General features: G+C 35.3%; 1 protein-coding gene across 3 annotated transcripts in view; it reads right to left on the bottom strand.

Moving 5' to 3' along the window:
* The window catches only part of PIK3CB (phosphatidylinositol-4,5-bisphosphate 3-kinase catalytic subunit beta), a 200,599-nt gene that overhangs the window by 83,930 nt on the left and 92,236 nt on the right, over positions 1-24,433 (bottom strand). For all 3 annotated transcript variants that reach the window (XM_059920222.1, XM_059920224.1, XM_059920223.1), the window contains 6 exons: positions 21,410-21,596; positions 18,390-18,615; positions 9,678-9,901; positions 6,068-6,247; positions 3,696-3,866; positions 2,649-2,726 (listed from right to left, as the gene is read on the bottom strand). In XM_059920222.1, the coding sequence (XP_059776205.1) occupies positions 2,649-2,726; positions 3,696-3,866; positions 6,068-6,247; positions 9,678-9,901; positions 18,390-18,615; positions 21,410-21,580 (1,050 nt within the window). In that variant the 5' untranslated portion in view covers positions 21,581-21,596. The remainder of the gene's footprint in view (positions 1-2,648; positions 2,727-3,695; positions 3,867-6,067; positions 6,248-9,677; positions 9,902-18,389; positions 18,616-21,409; positions 21,597-24,433) is intronic.

Genomic DNA, 24,433 nt, shown 5'->3' with positions numbered 1-24,433 from the left:
CAGCCATAAAAAGGAACGAAATTGAGTCATTTGTTGAGACGTGGATGGATCTAGAGACTGTCATACAGAATGAAGTAAGTCAGAAAGAGAAAAACAAATATCGTATATTAACGCAGATATTTGGAACCTAGAAAAATGTTACAGATGAACTGGTTTGCAGGGCAGAAGTTGAGACACAGATGTAGAGAACAAACGTATGGACACCAAGGGGGGAAAACCGTGGTGGGGTGGGGATGGTGGTGTGCTGAATTGGACGATTGGGATAGACATGTATACACTGATGTGTATAAAACTGATGACTAATAAGAACCTGCAGTATAAAAAAACAAACAAACAAATAAACAACTAATATTAAACTTTGGTTTATTTGTATGGAAATACGTTAATATAAATGTTTCAGACATTACATGAAATTTCTAAAAATCTTATATGTTCTGGTATAATGTTATAAGTCATAATTCTAGTTATTACTTTAAAATGTATATCTCAGAAATAACTAAATTTCTTTGTCAATTGCATTATTATGAACTTTCATCAAATCTTTAACCATGGTCATTTTTAAGTCTTTTGTCAATTACAGACAGTTCTGGGTGTACTCTGATGCTTTTGCAAAAATGTTCCTATAAAAGGGTTTCATCTTCAAGGAATTCATGGAAAAGACTCTTGACAAGTACAGGTTTCTGGTAACTGACTATACTGCTGAACTGAATGAATACGCATTTTCAGAACTCTAATGGAAAACTGATGAATTCATAAAAGTGCTAACAAAAGATCAAGATAAAAAAAAAATTAATTCCATGGGACTGAGTGAACTGATGAGGATGACTATAATATTGTGGCTTTGTTTGAATTAAAAAAAAAAAAAATCCCACAAGGACTCAGAGGCAAAAAATATACAAATCAATTTTCACTGCAAAGTAAAGGAGCTGTTACAGTGGAGGATTACTGGACTGAATGTCAATGTTATGACATAGTATGAGTGTGTTTCGTGTTTGGTAATTGCAATCATTGTTGCTTTTGTTGTGGTCATCCATTTACAATGCTTGGTGTCAGTTTATCTCTTGTAAAAATAAAATACAGTGTGTGTGCGTGAAAAAAATAAAATAAAATAAAATAAAAAGTCAAAAAAAAAAAAAAAGAAATATAATTCCCGAGGAACTCTACTAAATATTTAATAATCCAGAGGACCATCCAAGATACAAAGTGAAGAAATCAAATTATAGAATAATATATATAACATCATCCCTTTTCTTTAAGAAACCGACCAATCAACAAAATAAACACAACAATATGTTTATATATATTTGTATAAACCATATGTGAATATATATTTGTATAAACATGGAGGTCACTCAAGGCCTGTTGACCTTGAATCCCGTATGATGGTAAAGAGATGGGGAGGAGAGATCAGCAACTTTTTTCTTAAATCATGTTTGGACTTTTTTTGCCTGTTGCAACAATCATGTTATACTTTTGCCATTGGAAAAAATTAATAAAGAAAATTTAAATTAAAGGGAAAAATTAAATTACCACTAAAATAGAAAACAAAGGCTAATTGGCCATAAGCATACTCATTAAAAATTAAAATCTAGGACTTCCCTAGTGGCGAAGTGGTTAAGAATCCGCCTGCCAATGCAGAGGACACAGGTTCGATCCCTGGTCCAGGAAGATCCCACATGCCGTGGAGCAACTAAGTCCGTGCACCACAACTACTGAGCCTGTGCTCTAGCACAGCCACAACTACAGAGCCCGCATGCCACAACTGAAGCCCGTGCGCCTAGAGCCCGTGCTCCACACCACAACGAAGAGTAGCCCCCGCTCACCGCAACTAGAGAAACTCCGCGTGCAGCAATGAAGACCCAATGCAACCAATAAATAAATAAATAAATAAAATTTAAAAAAAAATTAAAATCTAGCTAAGAATATAAGTGAAAAAAATCCCTTATTTTAATGACAGCTACCCAAAGAATCTTTAATGTCCATTTATAAAAGCAAGCCACTGGTAATCTTTGGCAAGGTGCTCCTGAATATATCCTCATGCCAGCAAACATCTCAAACTAACTGAATCTCTTTCTTGGATCACAAAACTATTCACTTAATTTCCTGCCAAGCAAAATAGAGGGAAATGTATGCTTTACACTTTCAGACAAAATGCCTTGTTAAGTCTTAACTGTAGGGGTAGTGCAATAAATCCTCATGTGTTAACAAGTTGTGGTCTACAATAGAGTCATCTATTTTATTTCAGGAAATAATATTACATTTTCTGAAAGTTTAAATGGAAAAAAAAGGGGGAGGGGGTAAGAGAGGCTATTGTGCAGCTCTAAGCAAAGCTGAGAAAGGAGAGTAAGCCTGCACAGAAACATGTGACCTATAGGTTTGGCTTAAATTTTACTTGCTGAATTCTTGATCTAAACCAATTTCTTTTCCATTATATACACTGGGAAAATGTCAATCTATCCAGTACATCTCAAACTATTCAAAGAATATTTTAAAACAAAAATTCTTAATTGTCCTATATACCATACTCTATCTCCTGTAGTTAACCAATATGGGTAAAATTCATCTCCAATGTGACTTTGACTGAGCATATCAGTGACTTATTCAAATAATGGAGCAGAAGATAAATTCAAATCTTAACAAGTACTCACTTTTACAGTTTCTTCTGTGTTAAGTTTATTTCCCTTAACCAAGACAATTTGGAAAGGGTTGTTATTTTCCCAAACATGCTGTAAAAAAATGAAATAAAGACAGAGTATTTTAATGAACGAAATGAATATTCTATGCTAGCAATGAAATAGCCTTATCAGTTCTCATTTCCATTGGTAAAATAATGAAAATACACCTCTGAACTAACAACTGAAAATCACATATATTAAATTAACCATCACAACCACTAGCACTTAGTTCTCAAGGCAAAACAGGCAGCATTCCAGTATTGCTAAGAAATTCACTAAACACCATTAAAAAATAGTATTAAAAGTTTTGCATAAATTAAGAATTGACCAATAAATTAATATAAAGATAATAACTTAATCATCAAGGAATGGTTAAACATGCAATTTCTTAAGACTGAAGAACTATTTTAAAACTGTTGTGTTCTAATGAATACAAACTTAAGATTTGCTTTATACAAATATATTACATTCTAGAAAAAAATGATGCCTTTGTTACATTTAAAGTCTAAAAGTATTCAATCAGAAAGAAAGAAAACAGACAAATTATACCAAAACACTATTATAGATAAACTGACAGAAATGAGATATACCAGAAAATCAACTATCTCAGCACATCTAACTTTTCTACTAGAATGCTCAACTTGCTCTTTGAAGTCCCACATTTAGCTCTAATCTCAAAATATCTCAAATTTGAGGGCATTTATCTTTAGCATTAGCACCAAAAGATAATTGAAAACATAAATGGCCTGTTTACAATCATATGTAGCCTGAGTAAGGAAAAAGAAGGGTAGCTAAAAAGATAATTACTAATAAATGGTGATGGATCTTTGGCAAATATGCATTAATATTCTGTGGAACATTAATATTAATTCATATTAATATTAATATTCTGTGGAAAAGATGCATTTTCCACAGAAGGAGAACTAAGCAAAGAATATACGTGTGAGGCTTAAGCATACAACTTAACCAAAAAAATCACGTGCCTTTTGGGGTTACCAAAGGTTCACACGTGAAACTTACAGAAATAATTCGAGTTTTCTTTGGTGGTAAAGGAAGAGGAAGGTTAGATGAATTTCGATTTATGGCAGCCTCTATGGCAATCATTTCCTGTTCATACAGCTTCTTGATCTTGCAACATTCCACAAGTATAAAATGGGGCAAGGCTCTATTCATTACACAGTTCCGGATATACTACAGTGGCAAGAAAGAATAAGGTAAGGATTTTCAAGCAAAACTTAAATCAACGAAGAATAAAATTAAGCTGAACAACACTAGAACAAATGCACTGTGAAAGTGTATCTTAAACAACAACTCAATGTCAAGGATATGAGAAATAAAAATCACAACATAAAACTGCTACAATTAATTGAACATCTACGTACCTGAGAACTGAACTAGATACTTCTTGTACGTTAGAGCTAATCTTCATAACTCTAAAAGACAGATTTTCCCCTTTTAATAGATTAAAGAACTGAAAATCAGAAGGCTAAGTTACACAGCTAGTATCTTTAACACCTGGATTTAAATCCACCTGTCTGACTTCTTTTCTGTTTGCTAAACCTTGGAGAAATATGTGCCACAGTATAGATGTTTTGTTTTCTCTTCTCTGCACTTAATACATGACAGTATGACCAACTGGCCCACCTTTCCAGGGGCAGGACTTGATCGTCATAGACTGTGATGCCACACTGCAAGCTCTGACCAGTAAGTCAGGAAAGGTGAATACGTAGTACACCTGTGGCCATTGTTTCTAAGTCCTGAGGTGGCCACACTTCCACGGATCTCTGAGGCAGACCTGGTACCTTTGCAGCACAGGGCTCCAGGCATCCATTACTGCCTTTCCATCAAAAACTTACTGGCCATCCGAGCTTGATGCTCAGTTTCATTTCCATGAAACCAGGATGATTCTCCAGAGGCATATAAGAAGAGGGGTGGTTATTCACATTACCAAAGATTCCTAACATAATGAATAGAAATCCAATGTACTCCTCACTATAATAAATTTCCTATACAGATATAAAGTGTGACTCAGTATATTGTATTCAATTCAGAACCACTGAAAATACACTTTTGGAAAAAAACAAAAAAAAAATTCCAGACTGGCGTACAAGTGGGAGTTAACATGACAGTATGATAAATATATTCATTCAAAAACTTTTCACTATGAAAGATGTATCATTTCATTTCCTTCAGGTTCCTTCACCTTCATTGTATATTTTCTTTCTCACATGACCTTGTACAAAAAACACACACGTCTTTAGTTTTCTTTGTAATAACAAATTCCAGTTTGAGCAAAACAATATACTTTCCCCTTATTAAGGTTTAAAAAAAAGTGTTAAAGAAGCAGGAGGCTACTTAAAAGATGGCAGAACATGAAGGGAAGAAGTCAGTACTTAGATGTTACCACCAAGCACTTTTCATCTTCCTTCTTCCTCTCACAGGCTAGAGTTCAAGCACTTACTGTCAGAATGCCACAGATCCCAAAGCTGTGCACAGAGGTTATAACTGCTGCTAGACCTTCTACCTACTAAACCAAGGATTAAGGGCTACACTAAAAATTTGAAAAAAAAAAGAAGGGGAGGATACAAAATCCCCTGTTACCTGGTAATAAATCAGAGTTCCTTCTGAAACAGACATCACTTAATAACTGGCATGCCTGTATCCCTCTTGCTTAAAACAAACAACAAAAATCACAAATAAGAGTAACCACAGGTTTCCATGGTGGCAGAGTGGTTAAGAATCCGCCTGCCAATGCAGGGGACACAGGTTCAAGCCCTGGTCAGGAAAGATCCCACATGCCGCAGAGCAACTAAGCCCGCGCGCCACAACTACTGAAGTCCGTGAGCCTAGAGCCCACGAGCCACAACTACTGAGCCTGCGTGCCACAACTACTGAAGCCCTTGCGCCTAGAGCCTGTGCTCCACAACAAGAGAAGCCACGGCAATGAGAAGCCCGCACACCACAACAAAGAGTAGCCCCCGCTCGCCGCAACTAGAGAAAACCTGAGCGCAGCAATGAAGACCCAATGCAGCCAAAAATAAATAAATAAATAAAATAAATTTTTAAAGAAAGAGTAATCACATATTTTCCTAAAATTCTGTTACTATTTACCTCTAACTTGGCACTTAACCCAGCATTCTTTATGTAACGACCATTTTTTAGTCTCCAAATGTAATTTCAACAAAAATATCCTCAAGTTCCTTGAAGGCAAAGCTTCTTTAAATAGCATAACTTATGCTGGGGGAAGGGGTGTCGCAATGCACATATCTTATTTAAACTCCACTATACTCCAAAAATAACCTGAGGCACATCAATTCCCAGCATAAAACATCTACTCAAAGAATTCATGACTAAATGTAAATAAATGGTAAATTGATAGTTAAAACACATACCTGGAACTGAATTAGTGGGTGATCACCAAACACATATTCCACTCTCCCACTGACTTGCAACACATAGTCATAGGGGCTAACTTCATCTTCTTTCCCATGAATAGTCAAACGTTTTTGGATTGCCAATTCATTTATTTTGATAGGATTCATATTAGGAGATACTTGAAAGCTAAACACATCCTAAAAAGGGGGGTAGAAAAAAGAAGCAATTTTGTATTTACAATGGAAAAAAAAATCACTCTTTACATTTGTACTTATTATTAAGTACTACACTGTATACAACTATACATAATGTTTACACATGTACATCCTTTACATTTAATTTCCAGTAAATTTTCTTTCCCCCTACCAATCCTGGAAAATCATTTTTTAACCTAAATGAATACCTTGTTACAGTTCATCTCATTTTTAGTTTAGTGTTCCCACATGCTGCTTCCCAATGCTGGTTATCAGCAGTGATGGTGAAATGGCCAAATGAGAATTTTATAGAATTTGAGGGGGGGTGGGCAGGGAGATGCATGTATGATGGAGTAGGTTGCCAAACATCCTTTATTCTGAGATTCTGTCATTCCTATTTTTTGATGGTAAAATGTTTATTCACTTATGAAATAGTGTTGGCAATAAATTACGGTATGGGGTTTGGTTTTTTTTTAAAGCAATAATAGCCTAAATAAAAATCTATAAACTCGGGCTTCTTTGGTGGAGCAGTGGTTAAGAATCTGCCTGCCAATGCAGGGGACACAGGTTCGAGCCCTGGTCCGGAAAGATCCCACATGCTGCGGAGCAACTAAGCCCGTGCGCCACAACTACTGAGCCTGAGCTCTAGAGCCCGCGAGCCACAACTACTGAGCCCACGTGCCACAACTACTGAAGCCCGCGTGCCTAGAGCCCGTGATCCGCAACAAGAGAAGCCACCGCAATGAGAAGCCCGTGCACCACACCGGAGAGTAGCCCCCGCTCACCGCAACTAGAGAAAGCCCGCGCCCAGCAACGAAGACCCAACACAGCCAAAAATAAATAAATAAAATAAATAAATTTATTTTTTAAAAAAATCTATAAACTCTATGTGACTTCCTAAAATTATTTCATAACTTAAAAATTTACTATTCTGTATGATCAAAAACTCTACGAATTTTTGGTTTAATCCCTGGGAAGTATCTAGCCAGAAGAAAAGGAGACTAAGGAGACATGTGATAGCTATATTCCAATTATCTGAATATCTGGCATGTAGAATAAAGAGAGATTGAATGGATACTTATTAAATAGGAAAGTATAACCAGACGAGCAGAAGTCACAGAAAGACCATTTGAATTTAATTTTTTAAATTCAAAATTTAAATGTGTGCTTGCTCACAGTGAAAACATGCTACTTCAGTAGGCAGAGGGCTCCCATAGCAACTGGATGTATTTGGTTAGAGACACAGGATATAAAGGATGGTGAAAAGAATTATTATGTTATATAAAGAGTCTGCCTAGATGATGTCTAAACTCCTTTCACCATTAAGTTCTATGACTGCTTGAATCCAGTAAGATTTTACATCTATATTTCTCTTCTAACTTCAAAACACTTCTTTTCACATATACTTTGTTACAATGATGTTAACATTAAAATCTGTATATCCAGTAGAGGTTTGACCCATATGTGATGAAATTCAAACTGACCTAGATGGACAAATTGCCCGGAGCAGGTATTTTCAAGTTGAATTCTAATCACCTTTTAACAGTAAAATTCCCTATTTCAGCTCTTTCAACAATGCAGAATTCCCTAAACAGTATTTTAAATTTGATCTTTACACTTTATGATATCCAATTCTTGGCTTAAATTGAACTTGAGTCTCAACATATCTCAGTATAGAGTGGCAAATTGTTTTCTTTTTTTTTTCTCTAGACAAACTTCCCTTGCAAAATGCCTGAATGTAGGATCCTTTTTTTACATCTGACCTAACAAATACTTAATAACGTGTTTTTGGAAAGGAGGCCAACTTGATAAAATGAGAAACACCTGGAAAAAATCCTGGCTCTACCACTGACCAGCTATGAAGCAGGGCACAAAAGAACTCAAACTTCTCTCCCTTTCAGTTTCTTCACTATAAAATGGGGATAAAATAACAACACTTTATTGGGTTGTTGTGAGAAGTAGAGAATATATTTCAAAAATACCTTTCATAATTCCTGGCATAGTAAAGTGCTCAATATAGAATGGCTACTGATAAAGGTTTTGTTAATTGAAGAACAAAACAAAATATCCTTGTACTCCTACCCTAATTCCAAGGCCAGAGACTAGATGATAAAATGAGCACACTTCATATAAAGGCAGTAGCATAATCTAGTTTGTAAAATTGCTATGAACATTCAGATACAGATTAACTATATATACACTCTATTATAATGCCCAATTCCGTATCGGCACTTAGTTCACATATTCACAGAACGCAAATGTAAGAAAATGGAAAAAAAGAGCTCTTTGATCAACCTTTCATTTTATAGGGAAGAGAAAAATCACATGAGAAAATAAAATTATATCTACATTAAACAACATTATCGGGGCTTCCCTGGTGGCGCAGTGGTTGAGAATGTGCCTGCCAATGCAGGGGACACGGGTTCGAGCCCTGGTATGGGAAGATCCCACATGCCACGGAGCAACTAGGCCCGTGAGCCACAACGACTGAGGCTGCGCGTCTGGAACCCGTGCTCCGCCACAAGAGAGGCCGCGATAGTGAGAGGCCCGCACACCGCGATGAAGAGTGGCCCCTGCTCGCCGCAACTAGAGAAAGCCCTCGCACAGAAACGAAGACCCAACACACCCAAAAATAAATAAAAATAAATAAATTTTTTTAAAAATGTTTAAAAAAAAAAAAAACCTTTAAAAAAAAAAAAAAACATTATCTATACCAGGGGTTGGCAAACTTTTTCTCTAAAGAACTAGGCTTTGCTAACAACATATGAGTATCTGTCACATATTCTTCTTTCTTTTCTTTTTAACATCCTTCAAAATTCTTTGAGTTTTTTACATCCCTTTAAAAATATAAAAACCAGGGGCTTCCCTGGTGGCGCAGTGGTTGAGAATCTGCCTGCCAATGCAGGGGACACGGGTTCGAGCCCTGGTCTGGGAAGATCCCACATGCCACGGAGCAACTGGGCCCGTGAGCCACAATGACTGAGCCTGCGTGTCTGGAGCCTGTGCTCCGCAACAAGAGAGGCCGCGATGGTGAGAGGCCCGCGCACTGCGATGAAGAGTGGTCCCCGCTTGCCGCAGCTAGAGAAAGCCCTCACACAGAAACGAAGACTCAACACAGTCATAAATAAATAAATAAAAAAAGAACGTGAATTTCTTTAAAAAAAATATATATATATATATAAAAACCATTCAAAACCACTGCAGTTTGCGGACCCCGATCTAGACAAAAATGCGTCAAAAAACCATATATGTGCAAAGGATGTGTCACTTTAGGTTGTCAGATATAATCCTAAATATATTTCCATCTTAAATCTAAAAATGCTCTTTGTCAGTGTTTACTAGGTGAGCAACAGCCTCCTCTAACATTGGTGCTGCATTCTGGTAAAATTCACAAATTTATTATAAAGTATTTCTTAAAATAATATAATACTACCTGACAATTTTCAAAATGAACAGCCACAATGAGCTTTCCTCCGTAAAGTTTATCTTCTAAATTTTCAGGAATGGATGGTTCATGCTCTGGTGGATAGGTGTGCTTTAGCCAATCCATCCAAGACAATCCCACAAGCGACTGAATCTTTTCCTCACTGAATCTGCGCATTTTTATTCGGAATTCATTCACCTCAGGATCCTTCAAGGCATCAAATTCATGCAGACCTAAACAAAAATTTTAAACGTGTCATTTTGAGCAGCTAAGAGAATACAAAATATACTCAAAAAAAGATAATTTGGATGCTTGGTTTTTATGAAGCCAACAAAACCGAGCAGGAAAATATTATGAAAGATAAAGAGAATATTATGAAAGATAAAAAGAATATTCAAGATAAAATAATGAACTTCATGTATAGAAGATGAACACACAATTAGATTTCTAAAGAATATAAACTTGAAACCTCTTAAAGAAATATAGTTGGTTACCAATTTTAAAAAGATAATCACTGAAATTCACAGTACTATTTTAAAACCACATATGAAAGAGCCACAGTTTTTCTTTACAAATCAAGTAAATCACATTTAAAATATTTAAGAAAGGCTAAGAATCTGAAAACTTTACAAATAAGCCTAAAACTCAAGTTATTACTTAACTTAAAACTCAGTAAACTTAAAATTTTATAAACTTTCAGTTTACTGTGATTTTTCAACAATGGTTATAGTATATCAATTAGTCAAAAATCTCATAAACATAAAACTATTTTTTGTTGTACTGAATTATGAACCACTTCTGCCATGAAGATAACTATATAACAGCCTGTTCATAAGCTTATAATTATTCTAATAAATAATTCTAGATATCTAAAATAATAAAAGAACATGTATAAATTTTTATATGTGCATTAGTTTTTACCTATCAGATTGGCAAACATTTTAAAGTTGGACAAAACCTTAAGCTGGAAGGGATAGAAGAGAAATAGGCATATTTAATATTTATTAGAACTCACACTCACACACACACACACGTTTTGACCTTGGTATTCCACCAACAGGAACTGCAACCTGAGAGAATCAGGACCAACCAGTGAAAGTCAAATATGTTCCCCAAACCAACCACGTAAGATGCCCAGCTTCTCGTGAGCCCACCTTGAGCTTCCTTCCTCCTGCCAGCAACTTCCATCAGGCATACATGAAAGCCATCCACTTTCTCTACCGTAAAACTTTATCACTCCCCTGCCTGACTTTGAGTCACTGCCAAACACAAAATTCCTTTATTATAGCAAGCTCTGAGTAAAAAGTCTGTTCTCATTTGCATGATTGTTTATTTCCACAAATCTATGGAAATAATTGTACAGATAACATGATATCAGTACAAGCATGTTCACTGTAGCTTTGTTTATAATAAATAAAAAACTGGAAATAACCTAAAGATAATCATTAAGACCTGGTTAAAAAAATTAAGATACATCCATATACCATGATAGAGTGGTACAAGTGCTAAAATGAATGAAATAGATCTGTGTTGTTAGGATAAAAGTCCCAGATATATTAAATATATAAAGCAGGGACACAATGGGTCTCTCAAGATTCCTTTTATGCAAATTCAAAACAAAGAATATAGAATGCATATAAATTTTTGCCTTGAAAATTGAGATAATATTAACAGCATTTCATAGTGTTGGAGAGGGAAGCACAGTGGGGCAAGCTGTTACTTTTCATTCTGTAGGGCCAAATCAATACCATATCATTTGAATATATGCACATCAATGAGTGTTATCTTCATAGTGGACTTACCTGCATTGTCTATTTACATCTATTAAAACAGTCATTATTTCTAAAATAAATATTAGCATCGATTTGAGGTATTAAATATAGAAAAATTAAAATGTTTAAGTTCCATAACACAACAAAGGTAAAATCTTGAGGGTAAAATATGATTTCTTGGATAGTTTTAGATCTGGAATAAAATATATTACTCTAAATCAGCTATATGAATGAACTGTAATTTAAGCAAACTACCTTAAGTATCTTAGAGCTTCTTCCTTTGCACTGTTCAAACTAATTCTATTCACAGATCATCGGTACTACAGATAAGGAAATGGAACTGAATACCTAATAATAGATACATCTAACAAAAATCAAACTCTTTATCTCCCTTTATCTACCAAAAGTCATGTCTAATCCACTTTCTAAATGTCTCTCAACTCTGTCCAGTTCTCTTAGGTCCTATAGCCATTACCTTAATCCTAGCTACCACCATCTCTCCCATGGATTAATTATTACATCAGTTTTTCATTAATTTCTCTACTCACAATCTTAATCCCTCCAATGCACTTCCATTCCCCAACCTAAATAATTTTTCTAAAATGAAACTCTGATGATGTTACTCCCCTACTAAAATCCCTTCAACAGCTTCCCAACTGCTCTTATGAATTAAATCTCTACTTTTTACATGGCCTGGATGGCTGTGCATGCTCTGAAGCCAGTTGCCTCTCTGGACTTCCTGCTTATCCTAGCTGTCCCCTTAAGCAAATCATAGTCAATTTCCTTCATTCCTTGAATAGGCCATCCTTCCTATATGCCATTCCCATTTGCTTTTCCTTCTTCCATCTCCTTTCACCTACTCAACTCCTAATGAGCGCTTAAGTCGCAGTTTAGCTGTTTGTCTGCAAAGAGGAAGTCCGTGACTCACCCAGTTGATTTAAGTGATCCTCCTTGACTTATAGCAGCTTATACATTGTATTGTAACTGTCTGTTTACTGATCCATTATTTCCCACTGGATTGTGAGCTCCAAGCAGACAAAGACCATATCACCCAAGTTCAGTGCTGTGGTTCTCAAGTATAAATACTCAATATAAACTGTTGAATTGCAATTGCTATTGTTTTGGTAATTTTTTTCAATATAATATAAATAAGGGACTCTTTTCACATAACTATGAGAGTCAGCTGAAAAGTACAGATTTCTTTCATACATCCCAGACTCACTAAATCCCAATCTCTGACAATCTGCTTTTTAAGAAACTGATGAATGGTTATCTAATCTATAACAAAGGAGGCAAGTGGACTTCCCTAGTGGTCCAGTGGCTAAGACTCCGCGCTCCCAATGCAGGGAGCCCAGGACGTGATTCCTGGTCGGGGAACTAGTTCCTGCATGCATGCCACAACTAACAGTCTGCATGCTGCAACTAAGAAGCCCGCATGCCACAACTAAGAAGTCTGCATGCCACAACTAAAGATCCCGCATGCCACAACAAATATCCCGTGTGCCACAACTAAGACACAGCACAGCCAAAATAAATAAATATTTTAAACAACAACAACAACAAAACAAAGGAGGCAAGAATATACAATGTAGACAAGACAGTCTCTTCAATAAGTGGTGCTGGGAAAACTGGACAGTTACATGTAAAAGAATGAAATTAGAACACTCCCTAACACCATACACAAAAATAAACTCAAAATGGGTTAAAGACCTAAATGTAAGGGCAGATACTGTAAAACTCTTAGAGGAAAACAGAGGCAGAACACTCTGACATAAATCAAAGCAAGATCTTTTCTGATCCACCTCCTAAAGTAATGAAGATAAAAACAAAAATAAACAAATGGGATCTAATTAAACTTAAAAGCTTTTGCACAGCAAAGGAAACCATAAACAAAAGAAAAAGATAACCCTCAGAATGGGAGAAAATATTTGCAAACAAAGCAATCAACAAGGGATTAATGTCCAAAGTATACAAACGGCTCAAGTAGCTCAAACAAAAAAACAAACAACCCAATCAAAAAATGAGAAGAAGACCTAAACAGACATTTCTCGAAAGAAGACATACAGATGGCCAAAAAGTACATGAAAAGATGCTCAACATCACTAATTATTAGAGAAATGCAATCAAAACTACAATGACATTATCACCTCACACCGGTCAGAATGGCCACCATCAAAAAATCTACAAACAATAAATGCTGGAGAGGGTGTGGAGAAAAGGGAACCATCCCACACTGTTGGTGGGAATGTAAACTGGTACAGCCACTATAAAGAACAGTATGGGGGTTCCTTAAAAAAACTAAAAATAGAACTACCATATGACCCAGCAATCCCACTACTGGGCATATATCCAGAGAAAACCATAATTTGAAAAGATACATGCACCCCAATGTTCATTGTAGCACTATTTACAATAGCCAAGACATGGAAGCAACCTAAATATCCATCGACGGAGGGACTGATAAAGAAGATGTGGAATATATGTACATTGAAATATTACTCAGCCATAAAAAAGAACGAAATAATGCCATTTGCAGCAACATGGATGGACCTAGAGATTGTCATACTGACTGAAGTAAGTCAGACACAGAAAGACAAATATCATATGATACTGTTTATATGTGGAATCTTAACAAAAAAAAAAAGGGTACAAATTACCTTATTTACAAAACAGAAGTAGAGTCACAGATGTAGAAAACTTATGGTTATCAGGGGATATGACTGGGGGAGGGATAAATTGGGAGATTAGGATTGACATATACACACTACTATATATAAAATAGATAACTAATAAGAACCTGCTGTATAGCACAGGGAACTCTACTCAATACTCAGAAATGGCCTATATGGGAAAAGAATCTAAAAAAAAAAAAAGAGTGGATATATGTGTATGCATAACTGATTCACTCTGCTGTACACCTGAAACTAATACAACATTGTAAATCAACTATACTCCAATATAAATTAAAACAAAGAAAGGAAGGAAGGAAGGAAGGAAGAAAGAAAAAAGAAAGAAAGAAAGAAAAAGGAAGAAACGGATAAAGCCTGAATTGGGGAACTACTATAAACATCTCTTAAAAATAGAAACTTTGCCAAAAATAAAAAGTTAGGCTAAGGAATTTAATTTTAAGCCTAGTTAATTGCCTATATGTCTTGTGGTATGAAAATTTGATAGCAAAGCTTAAATTTTAAGATAAGAGTACTGTATAGTTTACAGTCAAATATAAATTTTTGATATTAAAAAAGTACTGAATGAATTATTTCTTCATATTAAAGATACTGTTAAAATCCTACAGACTATGTATTTCCTTCACTTTAAGGTATGCCACAGCTTTAGATAGGTGAGGAGAAAAAGGAAGTGTTCAAATATTTTTTTCAGGATGCTGACAAAATCCTCTGATCAAGATTTACTACTGGGTATTTGGAGAAATTAATGCAGGAGTAACAAGTACCTTCACTACAGAGAATAATCAGAACCTCAACAGTAGCTCTATAAATAATTATTGAGGATAAACAGAAAATGAAATAATTAGGCATATCGTCTTTCAGGAAAAGGTATTTTTAGACCCGTCAGGGCAGTTATGTCTGTAAAGGTTCTATTGTTTTCGCTGGGGAGGAGGAGGCAGCAAACTTGTTCCTGAAGTTAAATTGAAATAATTGTTCATTGTTTTCCCAGGAGGCATGACCTCACAGAGTCCCGGTTGTAGTCATCACATACAAATCAGCAACTGCAAAAAATGACTTGTTAGGTATTTAAAGTAAAATTTCATTCTAAAACATCAAAACAGACTTACTCAACTTCCTAAATGAATGTTAACATTTGAATTTGTGTATATGATCATAAGGCCAGCTTTCCTAAACTGCTGAGGATCTAAAGTACAATTTATAAATTTTAAGAGCTTATCAACTGTTTAATTCAATGCAATAAAAACACTCGTGGCATTTTCTTAGTCATTCAAATTGCAGGGCACATTGCATAAAAAATTTTTTGTACAATAAGCTTTATACACTAAATGAAATATGAAATATGGTACATTGTTTATATAAAGAGAAATTCAATTTCAATATACATTAGATCTCTGTGCTGTTAGTAGGGTAAAGTTAGAGTTGTCAAATTTGAAAAAAAACAAAAACAAAAAAAACCCACCGTATGTCCATTCTATTTGAATTTTAGATAAATAGTGAATGACTTTTTGGCATTAAGAGTATCCCATGGATCTACTGTATTTTTATTTGGTAAATCTGACAAGCTTAGGTACAGATAATGGTGGCTAATGATTCCATATGCTTTGGAGATCAAGACCCAAAGAGAGCACAGTGATCTAAGTTTTGAAAAGATGGTAAATCTCAAAAAGACACCTATATTCTCATAAAAGTTAACTCTCTCTGTGATGCTAACCTTTTGAACTGTCAAATATTTCAGCTTCCCTAAATATCAGCAGAAAAATACAGAAAAACAATATTTTCACAAACACGCACACAAAACTGCTTAAAAAGAACTATATCAAAATATTATCAGTGGATATTCTTGTCTTGGATAAGACTATAAGTGATTTTTTTATTCTTTCTACTTTTACATACACTATTTAATTCAAAGGAAAAATTTTTACTAATGGAGAATAATTAAAAGTTTAAAAAAAATCTTTGGAGCTCTAAAAAATAGAAAGGAATGCTTTCTATTGAAGCTATTAATATATTTGTGAAAAATCTGTACGGTATACAATTACAAGCCTATTTAATGGGGGAAAAAGTCATTGCCAAAGCAAACTAGCTATCATCTGAAATAATCAAACATTTTTAAATACCAGGGTGTCATTCAGTAAATAAACAAGCTGCTGTTCTAAGTACTCAAAGGGAAGAGTTTAGTCCCACTGTGTAATCATTAGCTAGCCTGAATTAACTATAGGTCAAGATCAAAGAATAGTATCTTAAAGGTACTTACTATCTTAAAGGGGATGGTACTATATTATCCTATAAGAGTGAATGTGATCAATACAGGTAGCCAATCCAGATCCAACACTCTACAGATTTTTTTGGTTTTGTACTTAAACTTAAAAGCCTCCTCCTCAGTAATCCCCTGCAGTATGCAATTCAAGTTAATACCTTGTCTTAAGGCAGGATACCATTGGCCCTTTAGACATCTAAGATTACTATAGCAAGAGAGACTGCTCCGTGTTTACTGTGTTACAATTCTCCCTGAAATTAATATGCAAAGAATAATGTGGGCATGATATAGCTTGACTTGCTATAAAAGTAACTTCTACTTAAAAGATAATTTTAGGGCTTCCCTGGTGGCACAGTGGTTAACAATCCGCCTGCCAATGCAGGGGACACGGGTTCGAGCCCTGGTCCAGGAAGATCCCACATGCCGCGGAGCAACTAAGCCCGTGCGCCACAGCTACTGAGCCTGCGCTCTAGAGCCCACGCTCCCAACAAGAGAAGCCACTGCAATGAGAAGCCCACGCACCTCAACGAAGAGTAGCCCCCGCTCGCCGCAACTAGAGAAAGCCCGCGCGCAGCAAGGAAGACCCAACACAGCCAAAAATAAATAAATTAATTAATTAATAATTTTTAAAAAAAGATAATTTTACTTATGGAGTAAAATTTATGGAAACATCAATCAGCTTAAAGTCTCAGTTAGCATAGAGAGTTGTGCATAAATTACGTTCATACTACAGGGGTAGTTCACAAGAAACTGAGGATGCATCTCTAAAAAAGGGCTTCTCAAAGTACCTGAGGCAAAGGAACAACTTTTTAATTTCAAATTTGCAAAAAACCAATACTTTTATAAAATAAAAATAATTCACTAGACATATAGATTGCCAACAAGCACATGAAAAGATGCTCAACATCACTATTAGAGAAATGCCAATCAAAACTACAATGAAATATCACCTCACACTGGTCAGAATGGCCATCATTAAAAAGTCTACAAATAGATGCTGGAGAGGGTGTGGAGAAAAGGGAACCCTCCTACACTGTTGGTGGGAATGTAACTTGGTTCAGCCACCGTGAAAAACAATATAGGAGGTTCCTCAGAACACTAAATATAGAGTTGCCACATGATACAGCAATCCCACTCCTGGGCATATATCCAAACAAAACTATAATTCAAAAAGATACATGAACCCCTATGTTCATAGCTGCACTATTCACAATAGCCAAGACGTGGAAACAGCCTAAATGTCCGTCGACAGATGAATGGATAAAGAAAATGTGGTATATATACACAGTGGAATACTACTCAGCCATAAAAAAATGTAATAATGCCATTTGCAGCAACATGGATGGACCAAGAGATTATCATACTAAGTGAAGTAAGTCACAAAGAGAAAGACAAACACCATATGATATCACTTATATGTGGAATCTAAAATATGACACAAATAAACTTATCTACAAAACAGAAACAGACTCACAGACATACAGAACAGACTTGTGGTTTTCAAGGGGGAGGCGAGGGGGATGGATGGATTGGGAGTTTGGGATTAGCAGATGCAAAGTATTATATATAGAATGGATAAACAACAAGTCCTACTGTATAGTGCAGGGAACTATATATAATATCCTGTGATAAACCATAATGGAAAAGAATATGGAAAAGAATGTATATTTATGCATAATTGAATCACTTCTTTATACAGCAGAAATTAACACAACATTGTAAATCAACTATACTTCAATAAAAAAAATTAAAAAAAAATAAGTCACTGGAAAAGAAAAAGATAAAAAATACACACACCCTTGGATGTTGTGGCAATATCACATCGCTAGAGAAGTTTATTCTTGATTTCTATACTTACTTTATCTCAGACTGGTAACAATGTACAGACCAGCATTGGTCCATGGACCACACCTTGCAAAGCAACGTCTCAGATCATACTGACTACATGTTTATACAGATAGCAACAAACATGTTAAAAATTCATAATAAGAATTTTTTAAATTACCTCTTCCTATAAGGACTCCAATTTTTGAGTCTAATTTTTCCCCTGGGTCACAACTTCTTGTCACTAATTTGAGAACTGGAAGAAAAGGTCTGACGTCACAGAGTCTTCTTGTTTCATCTTCAAGCTCCTCATATACAGCAGTTTGATTCACACATGCAAACATATAGGAGTCAATTTCCATAAGGAGGTTAAACATTGGGTAATTATGAACTTGTTTCCATAACATCTGCAGGAAAAAGTAATAAGACATCTTCTGAAATGGAAATACTTGCTCAAGTGTACAAAGATATATCTACAAGGATGCTCACTGCAGCACTCTTTGGAAAACTCAAAAACTGAGGACAAGCAAAATGCTTAGCAATAAGGGATCAGTTAAGTGAATTACGGAATATTACAGAACTGTGAAAATTAAACAGAAAAACACGGTAACATGGAAAGCTATACGAGATATATTAAGGTTGGTTTCTTTTAAAAATAGCAAATTGTAAGAGACTATGAAAGGTATTTAACCCACTTTTGTAAAGTAATATAATGGTATAATGCAAAAAAATGCATTTATATAAACAGAAGTATTAAACATGAAAATCTATGAAGAATAAGAATCACTGAAGACTTCCACATTTAGCATTCTTGTGAACATAAATAATTTCTAATTAAAAAAAAGAACATTTAAAGTATGTATCATCTATCACCTCTATACAAAATTTACATTATTTTTGTCCTGAATTCTTTTCTATTCACCAGAGTTATCTCCATTAACTAGCACTGTCCTGTCAGGATGAGCAGAATCAATTTCTCATGATCTCCCCTGAAGTCTCCTGGATGAGATCATATAAAAGGTCATCACACAAACACAAGGTGGATTACATATTTTAACTGCAACCAGGACAAAAGCCAACAGCTGAGGGATAAAAATCGTGGCCAATCCTCAGATTCAGTTACATAAAACAAACAAGAGAAATTGATGCTAGGCAAAAAAAAATAACAAAAAATAGGTAAACTGGACTTCATCAAAATTAGAAACTTTTCTGTATCAAAGGACACTATCATGAAAGTGAAAAGGCAACTCACAGGAGAAATTATTCTCAAATTATATGTTTGATAAGAGATTACCATCCAGAATACATTAAAGAACTCCCATGACTCAAAAACAAAAAACAATTGAATTAAAAAAATAGGCAATGGTCTTGAACAGACAATTCTACAAATGGTCCATAAGAACATGAAAAGATGCTTGAAATCATTAGCAGTTAGGGAAATGCAAATAAAAACTAAAATGAGATACCACTTCACAGTCATAAGAATGGTTATTACCTAAAAAAAAAAAAAAAGGAAAACAAGTGTTGGCTAGCATTTTGAGAAACTGGAACCCTTTTGCATTGCTGGTGGGAAAGTAAAATGGTACAGTCATTGTAAAAAAAAAAGTTTAGCAGTTTCTTAAAAAGTTAAAACAGAATTACCATATGATCCAACATATGGAGAGCAGGGATTCATACAGATACTTGTGCACCAATGTTCAGAGCAGCATTATTCACAAAAGACAAAAGATGATTATAACCAAACTGTCTATCAAAAGATGAATGAATAAACAAAATGTGGTATATTCATACAATGGAATAATATTCAGTCTTAAAAAGGAATGAAATTTAGATACCTGTAACAACATGAATGAACTTTTAAAATATTATGCTAATTGAGAAAACCAGACACAAAAGGTTGACTACGGTGTGATTCCACTTACATGAGGTAGCTCGAATAAACAAATTCATATAGACAGAAACTAGAACAGAGATTACCAGGGACTAGGAGAGGGGAAGTTTATTATTTACTAAGTACAGAGTCTGTGTTTAGGATGATGAAAAGTGCTGGAAATGGATAGTGGTGATGGATTGGGCAACACTGTAAATATACTTAATACCAAGAAACTGTGTGCCTAAAAATGACTCTTATGGTAAATTTTATGTTATACATATTTTACAACAATAAGTTTTTTTTAAAGGAGCAAGGTTTCAATGGTTAATTCAGCTTCAGCTATAGCCACAGGCATCCATACCTGTCACTTGTGACTATAAAAATAAGTGTACTATCTGCCCCTGTAGGGTGCCCAAAACAATTAAAAAGTGATCCTTTTCACTTAAGGGATTATGCACTTCTAGAATTCTTATGTCTCCCTGATGAAGAAGCTTGGAAAAGAGTTAAAAGGCTGTCCAAAGTCAAGCGCTTTAAAAAGGTTTGTCATAAATACTTTTTCTTAAATATATCATAAACCCCAATTTCCATATTGGGTTCAGCTATTTGAAAAACATTAAAGAGAAAGTTTAGGAAAATAATTTTACTTATAAGTCATAATCTTCACAAATCAATAGTACTCACCAATTCGCTTGAAAAAAATCATCCAACAAAACATGCAAGCCTTGTTATGTGAAACAATTTGCTTTCAAATGAGGACACAGCATTCATTACTGGGGGAAAAAAATCTACTGAACAGCAGAAAACCTTTCTTTCCCCCAGAGTGACCATGAAAAATAGTGGGGATGGGGACAGAAAATGGGGATTAGAATGGGAAGGAAAAGGAGAGAAGAGACAACCAACGAAAAATCACTTGAGGAAAAACAAACGTGATAAGCTCAAAGACAATTAGTACAAAGATCTTACCTCAAAATAAAACTTTCTAGAACAATGTCAAATTCCTTTTGATAACCTGAAACAAACCTTTCAAACTAGCTAATATAAGCTAATTTGTCTTCATTCAGGTATCACACGCGGATTTTTTTAAAAATTAAAAGTGAAAAAAAAAAAATTAGAAGTGAGTGGGAGTGAGAATGAGAATGTTTTATATAGCCAATAAACAAGATCCAAGACACAGTATGGATCAAAATCTTTAACATGTAATGACTTATAAACTTCTCTCAAATTTACCATATGATTTACATTAATAACATTCTAAAATGGAGGAACATTTTCCCCTAAGTGATATAGTAAGTGAGCTATGTTTATAGAAATTCAGCCTGATAACATACCTGTTTAATATAGGAAATGGTAGCTTCCCGAGGTACCTCCAACTGGATATAAATCCCAGTGGGCAAAAGGAAATCCACGGGTATGGAGCCATCAGATGCTATCTGTGAATCCACTGCCCAGATGTCAAGGATGTCTGCCATAGCAGGAGGCATTATGAAGCGGAAGCACATTCATAACCATGGGGCTCTAGAAATCAGTAAGTAAAACTTAGTGAATTAATTAGCCAAATTTTATAGTAAAACATGATAAAGCTCACCAATCCATAATTAGTCCTTGGATTTCAATATAGCCAACAATGTAACAGGAGGCCAATTAAGTTAAGCAAGAGTAAGCCACTGTAACTTAAAAATATTTTTCGTTATCACTACATAAATTATGTATATATACCATACTGATTCAAATTCAACATAATAAGTATATGACATGTGAAAGATGAAAGGTTTAAGGAGTACAGGCTCCTGAGAAATCCAGTTAAGAACCACTCAACAGGGGATTCTCTCCAGACTTTACTTAGAGAATTGATATCTGCTTCTTCAACCAAATTTTTCTTGGCAAACTCCATGAAAAATGGCAATGAAGAGGGCCTTCCTTCAAAAATAATTTTCTATCAAGCTCACAAGAGAAACAAAATGTCATGAACTTAGTCCCATGACCCACCACCAAAGTATTAAAAAGACCAAATCCCCCAAACCAGCTGGCAAGGCCCTTTACGCTATGACTCTGGCCTGTTTCTCTTTGCTTCTCTGACTACTCCACAATCTAGGCTCTTGTGCCACAAGTGCCTTTTGCCTCCTGCTGCTAGACCTATGTTCACAGATATGTTGACACTGCCCGTACCAAACCACTATTCCAACAAATGCACCCTTCAACTGGGTCATTTAAGTCTCATCTATTCCTTAAGGGCTTCAGTCAAGAAAGCACAATGATAATCCTGGGAAGAACATGGGCACTGAAGTTAAAAAAAACAAAAAAAACAAAACAAGGTTCAAATTGCATTTATTCAAAACATTCAAGTATCGTGTCAAAAGAGACAGGCGCCAACTTGAAGCATTTTGGGGCATCAAAAACAATAATGACCTCCATGGATTGAAACACATCAAATACAAATATGAGACAATAATGATAGAGAAAAACCCTTTATTGGTCAACTTCGGAGACTGATTTGAAACAACCTGGGAAAGTTAAATATGGATTAAATATCAGATAATTTTAAGGAAACTGTTCATTTTGTGAAGTATAATAATGGAATGTTATGTTTCTAAAAACCAGTCTTTATCAGTCAGAGACACATAATGAAGTATATATAGGGATAAAATGACACTATGCTTGGCATTTGCTTTAAATTATTCCACTTTTTAAAATGTGAATGGGCAGCTGATTTCAACAAAGATGTAAAGGTAATTCGATGAGAAAAAAGAAAGTCTTTTCAACAAATGGTGTTGGAATTAGTAGACATCCATATGCTAAGAAAATGAAGCTCAATCCATATCTCACGTCAAAAATTATAAACTCAAAATGGATTGTAGGCCTAAATGTAAACACTAAAACTGTAAATCCTCTAGAAGAAAACATAGGAGAAAATCTTGTGATCTTGGATTAGGCAAAGAATTCTTAGATACAACACCATAAGCACAATTCATAAAATAAAAAATTGATATAATGAACATCACCAAAACTAAAAACTTCTGCTCTTAAGGAAGACACTGCCCATAATATAAAAAGACAAGCCACAGACAGGAGAAAATGCTTACAAATCATATAAAGAACTTGTATCCAGAATACATAAAGAACTCTCAACATACAATAATAAGAAAACAGCTCAGGGCTTCCCTGGTGGCACAGTGGCCAAGAGTCGGCCAGCCAATGCAGGGGACACGGGTTCAAGCCCTGGTCCGGGAAGATCCCACATGCCGTGGAGCAACTAAGCCCGTGCGCCACAACTACTGAGCCTGCGTGCCGCAACTACTAAAGCCCACGTGCCTAGAGCCCATGCTCTGCAACGAGAAGCCACCGCAATGAGAAGCCCACGCACCGCAACAAAGAGTAGCCCCCGCTCGCTGCAACTAGAGAAAAGCCCACGCACAGCAATGAAGATGCAACACAGCCGAAAATAAATAAATAAATAAATAAAAATTAAAAAAAAAAGAACATCCTGAATTCCTAAATTTGTTTAAAAAAAAAAAGAAAAACAGCTCAGTTTTTTTAAATTGGCAAAAGATTTGAACAGAGGCTATCAAAGGAGATAGATGGATAACAAAAGGGCTCAATATCATTAGTCATATAAATTAAAACAACAGTAAGACACCACTACACATCTCTTACATGGCTAAAATTAAAAAGACCAACAATACCAAGTGTAGACAAGGAAGAAGAGGAAATGGAACTCTCATACACTGCTGGTGGGAATGTTAAACAATAGAGCTACTTTGGAAAACAGTCTGGCAGTTTCTTAACATACACTTAGCATATGATCAAGTCATCCCACTTCTAAATATATACCCAAATGAAATGAAGGCATATATCCATGTAAAAACTTGTACATAATTGTTCATAGCAGCTTTATTTATAGTAGCCAAAAATTGGGAAAAATTCAAATGTCCATCAACAAGTGAATGAATTTTTTAAAAAGTGGTACACTCATACAATGGAATACACTCAAAAAAGCAAAAACAAACAAACAAAAATCCACTACAGACACATTCAACAATGTGGATGAATCTCAAAATAATTATGCTGAGTGAAAGAAGCCTGACAAAAAGAGTACATACTGTATGACTCCATTTATATAAAAGTCTAGAAAACGTAAACTCGTGTATAGTGACAGATCAGTGGTTGCCTTGTGTGGGAGACGGCAGGGAAGCAGGAAGAGGTAAGAAGGAGGGATTACAAAGGGACACAAGGAAACTCTTGGGAGTGGTGGATATGTTTATTTACCTTGATTATGGTGATGATGGTTTCAGGGGTGTGTACATACGTCAAAATATATCAAATTATACACTTTAAATATGTGCAGTTTACTTTAA

The sequence above is a fragment of the Balaenoptera ricei genome, chromosome 4 (genome assembly GCF_028023285.1).
Source record: "Balaenoptera ricei isolate mBalRic1 chromosome 4, mBalRic1.hap2, whole genome shotgun sequence".
NCBI classification, from domain to species: Eukaryota; Metazoa; Chordata; class Mammalia; order Artiodactyla; family Balaenopteridae; genus Balaenoptera; species Balaenoptera ricei.
The sequence above is the reverse complement of the archived record's forward strand: the minus strand, read 5'-3'. Positions and strand labels throughout refer to the sequence as shown.